At 41.4% G+C, this 19,841-nt stretch overlaps 1 protein-coding gene and 1 pseudogene across 1 annotated transcript; both read left to right on the forward strand.

Annotated features, from left to right (window-relative positions):
- Window positions 1-10,125: 10,125 nt before the first annotated feature.
- LOC147428422 (uncharacterized) lies at window positions 10,126-10,518 on the forward strand (annotated as a pseudogene).
- A 546-nt stretch (window positions 10,519-11,064) lies between these two features.
- On the forward strand, window positions 11,065-11,394 carry LOC147428423 (uncharacterized). Its single transcript, XM_086496842.1, has one exon. It carries the CDS (start codon window positions 11,065-11,067, stop codon window positions 11,392-11,394), a length of 330 nt encoding a protein of 109 aa, XP_086352968.1.
- The last annotated feature ends 8,447 nt before the right edge of the window (window positions 11,395-19,841 follow it).

Consider the following 19,841-nt stretch of genomic DNA (forward strand, 5'->3'; position numbering starts at 1 on the left):
AGTGATCTATGCCACAATGATTACATGTGAGTATTGGCATTGCAGACGTGCTCCCTTGATTCATTTGCATCTGTGCAGCATTCTTTTACAGCCTAATAGGGCACTCCGTTGCCCGATGTGGTCCACCACACTCGTAGCATTGAAGAGGTGGCCTCCTAGCCTGGGTGTTGATATTTTGACCTCTGGATACGAGAGCAGCAGCTTGATAAACCGGCTTGACTTGCCCCCAACAATCTTCCATGTAGTATATAGGACACTCTTCTAATGTATCAAGTCCGTAGGCAATACTAGTGTCTATTTCCTCCTCATAGCCATGTGCATAAGCATTAGTTGGCTCGCAACCCACTTGGTTCATAGGGGCGACTCTTGGATGCGGGGGCTGCGGTCCTAGCACAGGAGGTGGTAGCGGTGTAGCTTGTATAACATTTTGAGGTCTAGGGACCATGTGTTGCGGTAGTTGCTCAAGAGGTGGATCAGAGCAGGCATCAATACAGGAGCTCGAGGCACATCCGTCCAGGCTACAGGTGGTCTATTTGCCATCATACGTTTGATCATTAAACAATCCTTAGCTTGGTGACCATACCTACCACATGCGTTGCAAGTTCCATTAAATTTTACTCTAAACGTAGGGCACTCACTAGTGCTATGTGGACCTAAGCAAATGGAACACCATTGTTGCTCCCTTCTTGGATACATGTGACTATTTTGAGGGGGTCGATTATCCTTAAGAGACTCTTGGATTGCCTTGGTGAGGTCTGTCAAGAATGTCTCAAATACCTTTGGCTCATTGGCAATGGGCTTTGCAGTCATGGGTTCATACTCAATGGCTTGTGAGCTAGTGGATCTCGTGTCAGTAGACACCCTCATGCCTGCTATCATCAAGTTGTCCTCTAATTGGATTGCATTGGCAGTGACATCTTCCCAGGTTGTGATACCTCTAATCACTAGTCCATTATAGATTCCTTCATTCCTCAACCCTCGAATGAATCGATCAAGCAGTTGGTTATTGTTGAAGCGCTCATTTACAGGGCAGCGAGAGTTTAAGTGCTTTAGACGACTAATGAAGTCCCTTACTGACTCTCCTTCCTTACGTTCGGCCTTCTGTAGCTGAGACGCTACACCCCAAAGCACACCTTCTCGTATGTACTCCTTTAGAAACAACCTTCGAAGGGTAGGGTAGATTGTTTTCTCGTCCACCCTTAGGGTCCTATACCAATCTCTAGCCTTCCCACTTAATGTCAAGCTTAAGGCATTGCACTTATGTAGTTCGTTGCGTTCCCCTAAGGAATCACATACTTGTTCAAACACTTCAATGTGTTTTCTAGCATCTTCGTCCCCATTGAATTTTTGCGTGAGTTTGGCAATTTGTACTGCCTTACTTCTAGGCTCTCTATCAGATGTGTGACGCATATTTTCCGCGATAGATCGACCTATGGTTTGAGCAAACGCTGCCAAGTCACCTATGTGAGGAGGCAGGGCTGGTGGAGGTACTCTTGGAATCATATGTGGGAGAGGGACGGATACCGGTCTTGGCATATGTGTGGATGATGCAGGATATGGAACATAACCGGGCATAGGTCCACTCGGATAAGAGCTAGGGAGCGGCACTCGAGGAGCATAAGCAAGTGGTACAATTGGAGGTGTGGGGGCCATGTGTGCATAAGGGGCTAGAGGCACATACGGTCGAGGCCCCATATTAGGTACTACGACACTAGGTAGTGGAACTGCGCTAACCGTAGATGTCATCTGTACATTCTCTGTCACGCTTATCCCTGGAGTGAGCACTGTGTTTTCCTTAATAGAGGGTTGAGCCAAGTTAGGGAAGCTAAAGTTGTCGCTCGGAGGCTCAGATTGCATAGAGACCCCAGGTGAAATGACGTAAGATGAGTCCATGGGGCTCATTAGAGGAGTCTCCATTTGTGATAGAGTAGGCTGTTGAGCCTTGCTCGTATCCAGAAATCTCATGGGGCCAGTTGAGATTATATTTACCCCTCGGTTTTGCCTTTCTGATTGAATAATGCCATGGATAACATTACAGATCATTTTCTATTGATCTTCGATGCTCGTGGCACTAGAGGTGGATTGTACAATCTCTATCCATCCTACATGGTAGGCGTGGCCAGAGTGTAGATCCGTCAACACCTCAGTGTGGAGGTCGTATGTCCAATGATCATTAATGAACAATCCTTCTAGAGTCGACGTGTTAACGGTTTCTTGTGAGGTAGAAGCAATGTTGCTCCCCGTGGTTTTACTTGTCACCAACGGTACTCTAGAGGGAACTTCTGAAGGAGGCAGCTCAACAGGGCCTTCTTGGTAAGAAGTTTGTAGGATATCCACATGGACACTCTTTGGGGGTGTGGGGTCCACGTGCGATGTGAAAGGAGAGTCCACTGCCCCACCCCCTTCGTGTGCTTCATTTGCATCAGGTTCCGAGCGAGTAGCTCTACCTAATGTTTCCATGAAACGGCTAAACATACTAGTACTAGGCTGTGGAGCTTCGGGAGGTGCATGGCCTTCTCTCTCAGTGTTTTGGGTAGGGTATGCTTCCATGATTTCCGAGTCGGAGGAGGAATCACTAGCGGCTATTTTAGGGTCTTGGGTGGTGCTACCTTGTGTCCCCGCTGAGGGTCTAGAGCCTATCGTGGATGGGTAATGGGTGTCCGTATGAACAGAGGCACTACCAATGTGATCGTGCTCTAACACTCATTCAGAGCGTAGGTTCATATGACTTGATCCCCTAGAAGTGTCAGTGAGTGCCCGTGAAGGCTGCTCACCTAGTATTTTTGGGTGTTTTGCAACCCAAGTCGTTCCTTAATTTGACTTTTTGGTCCTTTTTTTCTGACCCGGCTATAGAATAGAGCGTATGATAGCTCAAAACGAGCGTCTCGGTCAGAGGGTCGTGTCGTGCTTTACAGCCCTCCGTTTGGTCACTCTATGCCCTCGGAATCCCTAAAACTGTCAATTTCCAGTAGGAAACTAGGCCCAAACTAGAAAGTCTAAGGGTGCAAGTGGGAAGAGAAGGGAGGAGAGTGGAGGACTTGTCCCACATGCTCTCATTCCCTCTTGAGGGAGTAGGGTATATATATAGGAGTGAGTCTAGTATATATCATAGGACTGAGGCCTGGGCTTGGGCTTGGGGAAATGATCCCGATCCCGATCTATCTTTTATACAAACCAACCCGTCCGTTTTAAAACTCACGTTTTTTATTTTCGAAAATTTAACCCCTCCCCCTTACTCGCGTTTTTATTTTTTCGGATTTTTTTTGGATTTTTTTTTTTTTAATGCAGAAAACGCAGAAATTGAAAAATGCAAAAATTGCAGAAATTGAAAAAACTCAAGAAATGCAGAAAATTGAAAAAACACAGAAAATGCAGAAATTGAAACTTGACAGAACCAGAAAATGCAGAAAATGCAAAAAACGCAGAAATGCTAACTGTGCAGTGCAAACCAGAAAACGTAGAAAACGCAAAAAACAGAAATCTCCACACAACTACACACACTCATTCCCTGCCTTTCCTATGATAGAAATTGCACCACAAAAAAGCGTAAAGTGCTAACCGAGCTTAGTGTAGGGCATATCCCCGGCAGCGGCGCCAAAAATGTGCGCTCCTTGCCGCACTGTCGAAGCAAGGGACTTGCCAATACACCGTGTGCGAGCCGCAGACGGCTCCAAGCACACAACAAGCCTAAACTAGCAAGCTCAAGAAAGCAAGGGGTGTGTCACTCACCGCTCTACGCTCGCCTTCGTGGTGGATTCCTCGCTGCGATGAAGAAGAAGCTGCAGTCGTGCCGCGCTCAACCGCTTCGCCGCCGTTGTGCCTTCGTAATGCTCGATCGCACACACACTCTCCCTCTCTCTCTCTCTCTCTCTCTCACACACACACACACACACACGAGGAGGTGAAGAAGAAGAAGATGGAGATGGAGCAAGAGCACTCTTCTATTGCACAAATGAGAGAATGAGTAAAAATTAGGTTTAGTTCGCTTTTATATGAGCTCACCCCATTCACACTTGGGCGCCCATGCTTAGCCAACTAATCCCTTGAATGTCCCAGTTAGAGTGCGCCTCTCATCGGCGATCACTCTTACCCTTTTCCTATTGGTCCGACAAGCCCGGTACCTGACTCTAAATAATACATAATATGCGTCCATCGTAGGCGATAGGGTGTCCGTGGGCCATGAGGGTTAACAAGAGCTTGGCTTGATGCGTTGATGGCCTTGTGGGCTCTTGGGGAGAGAGGGGTGCCTTTTCTAGCTATCCACACTGCTTGCCTAGGCATCTTGTCCCATTTTGGTCCACTGGACACTTGCCCTCACCCCATTCCCTTGGTCAAAAGGTCATCAACACCTCATTTTCTACCCAAAAAAGGCAAAAAATGAACCAATTAAAAGAGGCCTACAAAGAGAAACTTGTCATTTGAGAAGAGAGAGGAAACTTTTGGGGATAAAAGATAAGAAAGACCCCCATTTTAATAGCTGTAACACCTGCACAACTTCTAGAGAGATCATTTTTAAGCAAGAAAGAGTACACCCCCGGTTTCGAGTGGCCATAACTCTTTCATCTTTCATTTGTTTTTTTCCTATGGATACTCTACGAACATCTCCATAAGGCGAGCTTTGTCATGATGTCCTCAATTTCTACTAGTTTCAAGTGTGTTTCATGCTTGAAGGGTTTTTTTTCATAAATCCCTACAGGTGTTTACAGGTGTTTTCGACGATGTAATAGTTCTTCCTTCTGACGGTGTGATTCGTGCCAGGCTATAGAGGCACTTGTTTTTCTTGTTGTTTGCACGCTAACAATTCTAATTGAAATGATGCAGAAAAGCCAAGTACAAAATAATACAAAATATATAAGTTGATTAGGTGTATTATTTGTACAATGCTTCTCCATTTATAGATGGATTAGTATATGCTAAAGATGGAAGTGGAAGATGCTTGTGCATCCACCTAGGTAGGTGGGCATGAGGAGACAAGTGGCTTCTCTAGGTGTAGGCATGTTTCTCACTAGAGTGTGTGAGAGTAGCACCACAAGGAGTTGTGCACATAGGCATAGGATGGAAGTAGGTTTAAACCCTAACACATGGCACTATATGAGAAGTGTCTTTCAGACCTTGTTCATTCTACTAGTGGGGTGAAGCAGGGATGCCCCACTTTCTCTAACTTTGTTTGGATTGTATATTAAGTTGCATTTATATGCCCGTATATTATAAATTGTACGTATATTACAGATTTATACGTTGTATATCCATATTATACGCGTATATCCGAATAAAAAACATTTTGATCAAAGTATATTTCGATCGAAATATATTTATACTTATAAAAAAAGGGGCACCATGGCAGTTCAAATGAACTGCCGCGATTGTGATTGCTAGAGAGATAGAGACAGAGTTGCTATCTAGAGCTTTAGAAAAAGCAGTAGACAGCAAGCATAGAGCATCCCGAGCGAGCCACAGAGCAGGTAATTTTTCTTATAGTGTTTTTTCTTTTCTTTTGCAGCTAATTTGCTAACACTGTTGTTGTGGAGCTTTGCTCGCACCTCGCTTTAGTTTGTATTTTGTTTTTTACTACCGCTGTTGCTGTGGAGCTTTGCTCACACCTCAGTGTTAGTCTGCATGTTTAGACACCCGTCCTTGGCTGTGTTGATCCTCGTGACACATTGCAAGGAGTGTTAGAATTTAGACGCTTCGTCCTTGACTGTTGCTGACCTCCGTGTTGCACTTCAGGGAGTAGCTTACGTTGTACAATTAGACTTTCCGTACCTGGTTGTTGCTGACCATCGAGTCGCACTACAGGGAGGAGTTGACTATCATGCATCTTTTCTTCCTAGTTATTTTCGACCATTGCATCACACTATTGGAAGATTGGATTTAAAAAAATAGATTCCTCATCTTTGGTTGTTTCCGACCACCTGTTGCACTGCAAAGAGGGGTTTAGGGTTGTCAAATCCATCGTCCTTGGTTGTTGCTAACCATTGCGTCGCATTGCAAGGAGATTGGGTTTAATAGATTCCTAGTCTCTAGTTGTTGTTGATCACCGTGTTGCACTGCAGAGAGGGGTTTAGGGTTGCCAAATCCATCATCCTTGGTTACTGCTGACCATCGTGTCGCACTGCATGGAGATTGGATTCAATAGATTCCTCATCTTTGGTTGCTGTTGACCATCATGTCGCACTACAGGGAGAGGTTTAGGATTTTTAAATCCATCGTTCTTGGTTGTTGCTGACCATCGCGTCGCACTATAAGGAGATTGGATTCAATAGCTTCCTCGTCTCTCGTTGTTGCTGACCACCATGTCTCACTGCAGGGAGAGGTTTCGAGTTTTTAAATCCATTGTTCTTGGTTGTTGCTGACCATCGTGCCGCACTGCAAGGAGATTGGATTTAATGAATTCTTCGTCTCTGGTTGTTGCTGACCCCGTGTCGCACTGTAGGGAGAAGATATATATTTTACATTCTTCAATCCTGAATGATTTAACCATCGAGTCTTTCATTATTGTTATTATTATGATGCATGAAATGTTAAGATCTTTCATTAGTGGAGGTTATTATTGGCCATGAAATGTTTTTGTTTAGATTTATTAACAATCATATATGTCAAAAATTTTTCTATTCTGGATTTGCCTTACTTATATTTCCTTCATGTATTTTCAGGCTTCATTCATGGTAGAGACAAAGTTAACGCGTCAGCATCGCAAAATTATTAGTGATGCTCTGATTTTGTCTCTCTATGGAGCTTTAGACAATCATTTGTGATAAGCATTTGATCCACTACAGGCAAAGTTCAATGATTTTGTGATTGAACTTGTGGAACATTGTTGGCTGAAGCTGTGCAGTGCATTCCCAGTTTTGTTTGACCCAACTCTGCGCACTAATGGAGTGATGCATAATACAGTAAAGCAATTATTAGACCAGGTCACTAGAAGTTTTGAAAGTATGGTTAATCCAAAAATCAAAACCAAACCTTTAATCAAAGAGCGAATGAAGCTTGTAGCACAGCTACATTCAGAATTAAAGAGCAAAGATAAGATCGAAGGCTCTTCAAAACGTCCTAGGATAGAAGAGGATGTACCTCCTTCATCAGGTGCCCAGTCGTCCACTATAAACCTGGATGATACGATGTGTCCTCTTGTCCTACACTTACTTGGGGAGCATTCCATTTTTCACTTGCAAGCACCCCAATTAGGTGAAGGACGTTTTGCAAATGTGAAACAAGTATCAGTGGCTCATCCTCTCAGCAAAGATCCCGTATATGCAGCGAAGATATACAAAGACCAAATAGGAAGCAAGCCGACATTGCAGATCGTGCTAGAGGAGGCAATGCTACAATTGTTCAGCATTGTGGCATGATATTGCCCCGTGCTCTTGTTCGGTATAGCAAAAGACATATGTTGATCTTCAAGATTTGGAATGGAGGTAATCTTGAGCAGTGGATTCAGGCATGTCATCATGATGGAAGCAAGCCTGCAATCAGAGAGTTCCAACACAAATTTGGAACTGTACAACAGTTCACAGACAACATTTTGCCAATATGCAATGCTCTTCTCCAGACGATTAAATTCGTGCATAGTCATGAATTTATTCACAATGATCTACACACTAGAAATATTCTACTCCATTTTGGCGAGCGAGGAGTGTATGCTAGCATTGCGGACTGGGGACAAAGTACACCATCAAACACTTTGGCAACATTTCCCAAGCTGCCAAATATCACCCCTTAATGTAGAGCTCAATTTGAGAGAGATTATCCATGGAATTCCCCTGAAAATATCAGCACCAATCCTCCTCCATTCACCAAGGCATCTGATATATATTGTCTCTCGTATATTTTTAGGCGCTTGCTTGCATGTATTCCAGAGCCCACCGAGGTTCTCAAGCGTGATTTTTTGCGCAATGTAAACAAACATCTTGCTGGTGGAAAATCTCCCAAACTCTTAGATAGACCTAAGATATGGGATTTAAGCCATTGTTTGAATGGAAGCCATAATGTTGGCTATCATATTATTATAACCGAATCTGGCTTGAGACCTATTGATGCTTAAACCAATAATCAACATTTTTGAAATTAATGGTGTCACGTGTGCAATGTGCAATGTGTGGTGTCACGTGTGCAATGTATGGTGTCACGCGCACAATGTTTTTAAATTTCTTCAAGTTGAAGTTTTAAAGTATTTAAACTTAGATCACTCAATTAAGGCTTTCCAATCAACGAGCAAAGAAAACCGAGCGAAGCCAATTTCCGAGCAAATATGAGCAACACCCTTGACAAATTGATGCGAGCGTAAGGTATATTGAAGAAAATACTGATGTCATTTTAAATTCGACCAACTTCTCCAGTACACAAATGGGTCATACATTTAAAATTATCAAAAAGTAGCTGGTCATAGAAGTACATATAAAGCGGTTAAGTGCGGATGCATCAAAAACACTAAAAAAGGTTAGAACTAACAAACTTCCAGTAAGTCTATGAGAAGTAGACAAAATAACCTTGTAAAATTGAGAAACCTCATGATCAAGAGCATAAAGATGCTCTCCTATATTATTTTATTTGGGCTCAAACTTTTATTGCTCTATGAAAAAGTGAGAGGATGCAGAGAGAAATCTCTGCCATCAATGCTAAAACTTGTTGCCTAATAGTGTCAACTTTGATCTCCTGCATGTGACTATCAAACATAAGCACTAGTCTCTGACCTCGTTGATGACCATACACAGTAATGTGTGCTTATTGCACACAACAGAATTTGAGCATAAAGCTGCAAACAAATTTTTAAAGACACAAATGTATGTTCTAGGAGGAAATCATTCTTAATTTTGGTTATGTCATACAAGTATTATAGAGATGGGCATGGATAGGGCATTATTGACAAAAGACATGCTGATAATCATTGGACAACCAAAACATCAAAGAAATAGTTGTCCACCACATAACATAAACGATGTTTAATATTTATAGTGACAATTAAATCAAAATAGTAAAAAGGGGTAAAACCCATGAAGCCAACAAACTCGTAAAGGAGAAAAACCCCTTACCAAATCACCATCAAATCCATAATTTAGGAAATCAAACCTAACATTCGTTTGATTTTTTTCAAGAAAACACTAAAGTTCATCTAGTTGTCATGTGTGAACGAGTTGCAAAGGTAGGGTCTTGTTCTCGAAAAAGCACTCTTTGTGTAGACCTCTCTATTCAAAGTACTCTCTTTGTCTACCTCTCTGTTCAATGCTTCTCTCCCATCTTGCTTCACTTGTCTTCATCTTGCCTAGCTCAGCAGGTCTTCTCTAATTATAGCTCTCAGCTCTACGATAGCGTTGCTCGGCCCATCATAGACCAGCTTTGCTTAGCTTTGCCTACCGTAGCTTAGTCCCGCTAAACTCAAATCTCTCAACCCAATACCTCTTAAAATAGGTTCCACCTATAAGCCTAATCATGATCTGTGGAAGGCCATGCTAGTAGAGGCCATTAGATTTTAAAGAGTTTTTGGATGTTCTCCATCAGGCAAAATCTTTTAAGATTCTTGTTCGAGCCATCCAAGGGTGGATTGAAATCGGTGTGCAAAATCTGGTGTTTGATCTTATCGTCATTAGCTAATTTTAAAAAAATTGTTTGCCCTAAACTAGTCGGGGCATGTTCTCTTCCCTACAGACAAACACATTACTTGCATATAAAAATAATAATATGTGCTCCCCCCTTTGCACTTGCATTTTCGCTCCCTCACTAGCTTGCCTCATGACATGCCCCCCTGCCAAGGATCTGTGTGCCCTTGGATGGCTTCAACAAGAATCTTAAAAGATTTGGCCATCCAAAAACACTCGCTCAAATCATCCTATCGCAACCTATATAACAACCCCATGTATCCCGCTCAAATCATCTCATCGCAATCCAATACACCCGCATATCTACGTGTGTACACTCTCTCTCTCTCTTTCACACACACACACATGCATCTTCTTTTTTTGAGTAACACACACACACACACAAACTAATATAATCTCTCACACAATGCACTGCCTCTGCGTCTTTGATAGTGGACGCCCTCCTGGACGATCCTTCAACATGATATCATTTGCAAGCCGTTATCGATCCGTAATTTATAACCCACGTCCATCGAAGAGCCCGAAGCCCTCCATGGCGCTGCCCCTTCATGCTGCTGCTATTAAACTAGTGCCTTACTACCCCAATTGATGCCGCAACTGCTCCTACAACATCTGCTGCTGATATTGATGATGCCCTGCAGTTCTCGTTCAGGCAGCCAACGTCCAATACCAGCATGTTTACAATATTGCTCTTTGGACTGCCATAATACTGCCCCGAGTTGCTCTACCGCATCTTACTCATGTAGCCACGCTTGAGGCCCTGCCTAATTTCAACACAATGCTTGCTGCCGAGCTGGTGATTCCCCACTGTCCTATGCAACCTTTGTTGAGCCGACAAAACATTTCCGACATTGGCATGCCTTTCAAGATCCTTCACCAAGATCATTGTTGCAGATGCCACGAAGCCCTCCTGCCATGCGGCTGAAACTAAATTCTTCACATGATGTCCACGCTGCTACTGAAAAGGCAAAACAAGCCCTCGTTGATGCCAATGCTGCTACAACACCAACTTCTCATATGCCGCCCGTGCAGCGTTCAATTCTTCAGCCATCGTAGCAGCCAAAGCTGGAGCCAAGCTTGCAACCGGTACATCCATATACAACCTTGATGAAGCCACCGATGCCACCACACCCAATGACGGTGATGCCAATTATGAAGATGAATCCGCCTTATAAGCCATGTCATGTAAGCTGTCAAAACCAGTCCGCGCTGGCGCGGACTGGTTCCAGTAGTGTTCACACAAGCCGACCATTTTTGTTGCAATTAGAGTGCCCCTCCAGCCGCCATGTGTTGCCTCCACCTTATCCTTGCGTGTAAGCTATCGAAACGAGTCCGCGCCGGCGCGGACTGGTTCGAGCAGTGTTCACAAGCAAAACTAATGCCCTTTAATAGGGTATATTAATGAGGTTTTTATATTTTTTAAACAATCAAATCATTGCATTTGAAGCTACAATATCTAATAGCGCACATAATGTCCTCGTGGAATATTGTGTCAACATCAGCATCGGCAGCAGAGCAGGGAATCAAAATGGGCGGAGGCAACCGTTGGATCCAGCTTGAGGTCCACCCTCTTTTTGCAGCTATAGGAGTAGCCCTTAGACTTTGCGGTTTTGCGATGGCTTGTAATCTCCTTGCAAATCCAAATGTGAAAATTAACAAAGTTGACCGAGCAGTTGGCTATCTGGAGAACTTTGAAGAAGGAGAACATTATCATCAATGTGTCTTGCGAAAGATGGTGGAACATTTCCCTCCACATATATTTGCTGGCGTCAACAGAAAATTTAGTACTCCCAATGAGTGAATGGATCCTGGTTTGCAAAGGACTTGTTCTGACATTGCAAATATAAAATTGCAAAAACTCAACTTATTCAAGGGTTGGATTCAAGTAGCGTTCAAAAGCTTAAGCAATTTCAATGGAGTCAATATTGTGTGGGTTCTTTATGAGTCAATAAAATATGGTTCTTGATATTAAGAGAGAGAGAGAGAGAGAGTGAGAGAGAGAGAGAGAGAGAGAGAGAGAGAGAGAGAGAGAGAGAGAGAGAGAGAGAGAGAGAGAGAGAGAGAGAAGCCTAGGCTACAGCCCATCATGGGCTTCTTCAATTATAACCTGTAGGAAAAAGAGCATTGCAATATTGCGCATCACAGTGCAGAGTTAGAGCGCCCTTCCATGCAGTCTTCATATGAGAGAGAGAGAGAGAGAGAGAGAGAGAGAGAGAGAGAGAGAGAGTCCTAACCTTCAGCACACACTTGTTGCATGCACATGGGCCACCATTTAGCCCTCAGTGTGACCATCCAACTGAAGTTTCACCATTTTACACATACAGCATGAAGAGAATCTCTATTGATTCTCCTCTTCTTTTTATTTTCAAAAGCTGTACCACATACTCCAAAGTAGTCTTAGTCAGTGCAGACATGTTCTAACTAGCGATGATGAGTGCAAAGAGTGTCATGCTATTTTGGGCTACTGATATTGATGACAACTCAAGTTGGTATTAGAGTCCCTCTGATTTAATGGCCTAGATCGCACCTCAGACAGCCGCCTCAGATGGCAGTGGGGTGAAGTTTCTTTTCCAGAGCTCGGCCAAGATGAGAGATGCCTCATTTGTAGAGAGTGCGACTAATTTTATCATTGTACTCACCATTGGCATTGCCTTATGAGAGCTTGTACTCACTTTTCAAAATCTCTCCAAGTCACAAAAAACTTTATTGAAGGACTCGCTCGTTTTTTTTCATTGCTCGAAAAAAATCGCTCGCCATCTCAGTTCTCTAAACCATCTCTCTTTTTCAAGTGCTAAGACTTGTCTCGTTAAAGTTTATTATTTTGCATTTAAGTTATGGAAGATATTGCTTCCGACCAGAACACACAGCAGCCTAATGATCCTTTGCTTAATCATGCATTGGCTCAACAAATTTACAAAGAGGAAGAGATTCGGGTGGCTCAAGGAGATCTCAGTGCTTTGGCTGCAACCCAACAAGACGAATCAGAACTTCAAGGGGAGCCACTGAATTACACGCAATGCAGACAGTTATGCTTGAATCACTTCGTACGCAACACATTATTTCGAGTGAGTGGAAATGCTAAGGCTTCTGCTTCCTTGAAGGTTTCAGATCTGCAACACACTATCCTCGCACAAAATATCCTTGCAAGATTTAGCCAAGTGTACAGGTCTCCACTAAATAATAATCAAGTGGCAATTTACTTTGTGCAACAATGTTATTGCTACTATGTATTGCGGCTCAAAGTTGATTGGAACGATCATCCCACTACAGGAGGTGTTGGAAAAAGGGCGCCCAGCCGAGAAGATTCATGCACGGGAAGCTAATCAAGAAGACCCTTCTCGCAAGAGAGGTTACACATATTTTCCTAACGAAATCGCAGTTATTGAGCAGCTTGCAACCCAAGGCGTGGATTTGGCAAGTCAAGGAGAGAAACCAGCCATGTTGCATGCTCGTATAGTAGAGCTAGAAAGAAAGTTGGCATGGTACGAGGCAAGGTATGGGCTTGCTAACAAAGAAGAGATGGGCAATGCCGGCCCAATTTATTCAATTGGCACTTCAAAATTTCGTGTATCTGATCTCTTTGGAGAACAAAGCCATGATTTAAATTAAATCTCCCAAACAATACATAGCTCTTTTTGTATCTTAAATCTCAAGATTAGTAATTAAAACCTCAAAATCTCTATTTGTTGGAACAAATGGACGTGACAGATGTTGTTGCAATTGTGTAAATTATGTTCTCTCCACTACCCTTTTTAACAATGAGAGAGAGAGAGAGAGAGAGAGAGAGAGAGAGAGAGAGAGAGAGAGAGAGAGAGAGAGAGAGAGAGAGAGAGAGAGAGAGAGAAGGTATGGATTGTAAAGCTAAACTCCACATAATTTTTGCATTGCAAAATTAATTGAGAATATAGTACAAACTTTACAGCTCATTCGTCCCCTCAATCACAGGCACCATGCCATCAATTTCTTCGACATCTGAACATTCCGGATCAATATCTTCGGGATTCCATTCCATTTCATCATCAAAGTTAAGCTCATTAGTAAGTGCTTTGTGTGTTTGGAAGCACCCAAAGCTTTCTTCTGTGGCACGTGTGGCTAACTTCGCAGGCTTATGCATAAGTCGCATGTTACAAAAGACATACACCAAGTCCGCAGCTCGTTTAGGAATTAATCGATTTCGTTTTTTAGTATGCACAAAAGCGAATGAAGACCAGTTTCTTTCACAGCTACCACTTGAGGCGGCAACAGACAATACTCTCACAGCCACATGTTGAAGTTCCACTTTTTCTCCACCGTACTCTTTCCACCAAATTGGTGCGCTCATTGTCTTGATAGCATCTATATGCCAAGGATCCCTAAACGTTCCCTCTCTACTAGTATATGCCGTCTTCTGTGTGTATGCCACCTGTCCATCCACATTGCCTAATAGTTGAGCACACACTTTCTTGAAATCACTGATCACTTCTCTATTTGAAGATTGCTCGTGCATCTGGAACTTGGGATCCAAGACAAAACCTGCTCCATGTAAAGGAGAATGCAACTGCTCCCATAGTCTTTTGACAAATGTCATCATCATGGATTTCTCTTTTCCTGCATAAGATGTACTATCTTTTAACTTTCAAGTGGCTTCATGTATGTACCAATAAACCCGTCCAAAGATAGAGGCTTCTTTGTCCACTAATTGTATCAAATGAGTGAAAGGTTCTGTGACAATAACTATCTTGTCTATATTTCTCCAAAAAACAAGAGAGTTTACAAGCTGATAGCATTTGGAAGCAGCAGGTTGATACTTCGGATATTTATCAAGCCAAATGTCTCATCTTCTATCTGCCAGTGTTTCAACAAGGGCTGCTTCTACCTGCTGTGCAGTGTGGAGAGAACGTAATATACTGTCGCAAAGCGAGTCACACAAAAAAAGTGTAAAGTTTTTGTTGGGGACTTTGTTCTAAACAAAGCGTAAGAAAATGAATGCTCTCTTATAAACTTCACCAAGTGGTTTGCATCTAAAAGAATTTTCTTAATAGAAGGAACTTTTTCAAAGTCCTTTAAGAGCAAATTCAAAGTGTGAGCAGCACATGGAACCCATGTAATCTTTGGATACTTTGCTTCAATTGCTTTTCCAGCTGTTTTGTAGTTAGATGTATTATCTGTGACAATGGTTGTCCCATATTTAGGTCCCCCTCCTCTTCTAATCAAATGCTCATAAACACTAGCAAGATATCCACTAGTTTTTTCTTTCAGGGATGTATCAATCACTTCAAGAAAGATGGCACCTTTTGGACAAATCAACATCACATTAATCAATGGTTTCTTCTGGCAATTTGTCCAACCATCTAGAGAAATTGTGCATCCATATGCCGACACAAAATCAAGAGTTGTGCGTTGTAAAATATTCTCTGATGTTGTTTTTACTTTATCTAAATATTTTGTATGCATCTTATTATAATCAGGAACCACAAAATCCTTCTTCGTCGTGCTCATTAAAGCATCTTTGAAGATAGGATTTTGAATGACATTAAAAGGAATTCCACATGCAACAAATGCTTGAGTCCACTTAAGATGGAGTTCAAGCAGCCATTGTTTCCCAAATTCCTGTTGCAAAGTAGGATCACTTGGTGCAAATTCTACTCCAGTCCATGCTTCACTTCGGCTTATGTTAGTAGTAGAGATTTTGATAGGATTAGAGCTACAATTCCCAGCAAAGTATGAATGGCATCCTCCTTGACCTGTAGTAGGGGTCGAGTGAGGGTTTTGATCATTCTCGAGTGTCATCTCGATGTCCCTAGCCATAGATGGATCCATCATTTTGGGACCTCCCTTTTTTTTGCCCTCAAGAATTCTCTTTGCCTTGAGCGCCCACTCGGGGAAATTTTTCAGCAATACCTCTTGGGGGGTATTTGCAAGCTGTCACGTTTCCAAGAATTTTGAAAACATGTTCTTTTATCCTATGAGCATTTCCACTAAAATTATGGCCACAGGTCTTACACCTCAGCTTGGATGTATTCTTCCCATTGACCAATTCATCTATGTAGTTCCACTCGTATCCTTTCACCATCTTCTTCAGATCCACAAACTCAAACAGAACTAGTTACTAAAGACACATCTAAAATCGAACTCTAATACCATTTACATTAATCTATTCATTTAAGTTTTCAACTTCTTTAAATTATAAATACCAAAAATATTTTTTTCTCAAGTGTGAGCTTTCACTTTACACCTGAATCATGATAAATAAATCGCTTAATCTATCTCAATAACTTCCAAGTGTGCATAAACTCTACACAAAGCAAGATATATTTAAAAGACCTATCTAAATTACCTCCAAGTGTGAGTGTAACTCTACACATGGCAAGCAATCAAAATTCACTACTCTGTAAATCTCTTTTAGGTTTGAGAATACCTCTACACAAAGAGAGAGATTTTTATTTAATCTACCTAAATTGTCTGTAGTGTAAGTATTAATTTACTCATGACAGTCAATCATTAAATCTAATGTAAGTTACTTCTAGGTGTGAACATAGTTCAACACACAACAAGTAACTCTTAACTTTAACTATTTAACTAAAGTTACTTCTAAGTGTGAACATAGTTCAACACAAAGCAAATAACTGCTAACTTTAACTACCTTGAATCACCTCCAAGTGTGAGTTTCCTCTACACAAGGCAAGTAATCATGAACTATCTTACTTAATTTATCTCTCAGTGTAAGATATACTTCACACAGAGCAGGTAACTCAAAACTCCAAAGCCTAAAAAAATAAATATATCCAAGCTCTAAATTTTCACTAGAAAAAATATGGCTAAATTTAAACTAGCATTTTTATATTTTTCTTCGTATTGTAAGGCTCACCTATAGGTGAGATGAGAGAAGAGAGATCAATGGAATGAGCAAAACAGTCCATTTCAGCGTATATAAAAAAGTTTATGTCGATCTAATTAATATTTCGATCGAAGTACTATTTCAATCGAACTAATATTTTGATCAAAATAATATTTCGATCGAATTGCTGAGAAATTATACGATACGGTGTTTTTGCTGAGTTGGCACCGTATAATACGGTCGAATAAAGATAGGTGTCGTATAATACGCTCGTTTAAGGCGTATTATACGTACATCGTATAACGTACGATGCAACTTAGATTGTATATTGATAAGACTGTTGACTTTTGGCATAGAAACTGCTAATAATCCAAAAGCGTCAAGGTAAAACTCTCTCTAAATAGAATTTGCAATGTTCTCCTCCTCTGTCCACTTTGCATTGAGGGACAAAAAGTATACTTGACCAAATTATCTAGTGGACCTAGCTTACCTTTTTGATCTTTTCTTGTTCCATGTGACCTGTTGGTAGCCCTACTAGCCTCCCCTTTCGAGTGGTACCTTAATTTGAATCGTCAAAATTATATGATGAATCATCTGTTGATTTCCCTACTTTGTCAAAACTTTGTCGAAACCCTTGAATGCACTATTATTTGGTTTCCTTTCTTCTTTGGAATCCTCTGATGAACTTACATCTAGTTCCTTGGCTCCTTACAGCACTTGGATACACTATCATGTGATTCCTTTACTTATCCAAAATCCCTTGATGAAATTTCATGTGGCCTCCCTTGTTCTTTCTCTTCACTGAAAGAAAAACTAAAAGTTCTCCTACTTTTGGGGTGCATAACAATAGAGTAGACCAATGTCTATGCTTTTCCTTTCAAGTAAGATTTTGCCCTTTGCACTTTGGAGTGTTCCAATTGAATTGGCCTCTCGAGAAGGCAACGTTCCAAACATCTGTACTCAGGGGATGCACTATGTAATCATGTTAATGTATAACGTGCCAGTTCGAAAGGAGGGGTTTTAAAATGAAAAAAATTTATGCAATTTAACAAAGATACATTAAAACAGGGAAGTTTTATATTGATTTTGAAAAAAATTCCTTAAACAAGGGATCATTTTATTCATCTCATACATGTTAAAAGAGGGGTTTTGATTATGCCTTGCGAATGCACGTTATATAGGGGGGTTTTGACCCTTGAGCATCTATATGGACTCAAGGGCCCGACGGGTGTCCTGAAAGCGTGAAAATGTGTCAAACTTTATTGGTTGACCCCCATTCTTGAACTCCTTGATCTTCTTGTCCATTTGTTCAGTGTCAAAAGAGCACAAGCTCTCCTCCTCTGAACTGCTAGATGGCTTTCCATGCCTTTTATATGTTTTCAAAATTTGCTTTTCTGGCCTTTTCTTCACTTCTTTTGCCTTTTCTCATCCTCACTGGAACTAGAGGATGAAAAATTGTCAAAACTCTCAGAAGATGAAGAAAAATATCTATCATCCTTGAAATGAACACGCTTCTTGGATCTTATTACCACATCAAAAGTTGACTTCCGACCCAAATAGCCAAGGATATACGTTGATTTTCTCTTCTTCTGAGAGTGATTTAAGCCTTTCCTTAGCTAGTTCATCTTCTTTTCAAGAGCTCCATCCAACTCTTTCTACGATTGTAGTTTTTTCTTTTTTGCACTTGGATTTTCTTTCAACTTTCTTACCACCTTTAGAGGAGAATCAATTGCCACTCACCATCTCAAGGGAATCTTATCAATCGGGTAATCCTTAAGTTATTTCACATATTTTGGGTCTTGGGAGTACTTCATCAATCTTTTCACATTGTGTGTCAACCTATGGTTGATGTTTGTACTCATCACTATCGAGTTTTCTTGTCTAATGTTTCTCAAAATCTCTATCACTTTCTTCAGCTCCCATGGTGGGTTTCTTCTTCTCTTCACCTCCCCTGTGACCCAGTGTTGTAGGGGTGTTGTCTCCATTAGGGAAAATATAAACCCTCTAGGGGCCCTTTGGGATTAAGGTTAAGTAGAGGCCAACCAATAGAAAGAGGGTGGTGGACACACTCTATACCCTCCAAAAAGTAGTGGGACAAGGTAGCCTTACACCTCTTAATGGCCTCTTGCCTAGTGAGAAGGTACGGTAAGGGAGGTGGCTAGGGGAAAGGGATGGGGTGAGTGGAGGGGACCACTTTGACCTTCTTTCCCCCACTTTTTGGCTCGGATTCAAAGATACACTAAAAATTTAAAATTTTCAAAAAAAAATCATATTTTACTCATATTTTCCTTCGTTGAAAGCCCCTCAAACCTAATTTATGGTCAAAAAAGCATCTTTTGACTTTTAAAAGTAAAAACGAGCACTTAAAAACCCCAAAAAATTAAATTTTTGCACAAAATTCAAACATCACTGTCTTTCCAAACCATGAGGGAAAATTTGGACTCTCAAAGGGGCCCTATAAGGAGGTTTGACTTTGCCTCTCTTGTCCAAAGTGGGCAACCCGGTGAAGTATATAAACGCTTTGTCAATACCTTATTAACTAGCATATCATTGGAAAGATATTATAAAGTAGGTTCTAAATCTTCAAACTCGGACAAATTTGGAGTTGATTTGTAGAAATTTATCCTTATTAATTCATAGGTCCCGTTTGGAAAAATTTTATGTACCTTGTACGTACCTGTCCACTTATTCTTGAACTTCTTTTGGAAATTAAAACCCAAATAGCTCTCACACTTCACACCAGATCACCTTCTTCTATCCTTTTATCGGGAAAACTCTAATTAAACTCAACAATTTGCATCTCTTGCTGCGTTACATAATAATCTATTGTTGCCTCCTTGTTCCTCTACAAAGCTTGGACACTAACAATTGGATCATGTATCATCCCCTAATGTGTGGCATTGACTCGCTACATCCCCTTCAAAACACCCAATTGCATATACACCGGCAACACCGCCTCCTTGCCCTAGACCAATTCAAATGGGGTAAAATTGGTCGCCACCTTGTATGCGGACAAACACTTTTTGAGATTCACTTCCCACTCCACCTCCTGTTTGTTACCATGCTTTGTGACAATCTTTATAATTTGGCCATTTACACTTTCTACCAAACCATTGCTCGAGGATGATAAGGCAAAGAAAATCATTGCTGAATGCCGAGCTTCGCCACTAAAGCCTTCATGAATTTACTCCTAAATCCCTTTTCTCTATCTGACACGAGCACCCATGGAACTCCAAAATGATAACAGTTGTTGTCAAAAACAAATTGAGCTCCCAAATGAGCATTTACCTCCTTCATAGATTTGGCTTTGACCCACCAGGTAAGGTAGTCATTGACACTACAATGTATTTTTTCCCGCTTGCCGAATTTGGGAGAGGACCAATGGCGTCTAGGCCCCACTTCTCAAAAGCATTCTTGACAATGATAGCTCT

This window comes from Adiantum capillus-veneris, chromosome 23, assembly GCF_014529385.1.
Source record: "Adiantum capillus-veneris isolate H3 chromosome 23, ASM1452938v2, whole genome shotgun sequence".
Taxonomy (NCBI): Eukaryota; Viridiplantae; Streptophyta; class Polypodiopsida; order Polypodiales; family Pteridaceae; genus Adiantum; species Adiantum capillus-veneris.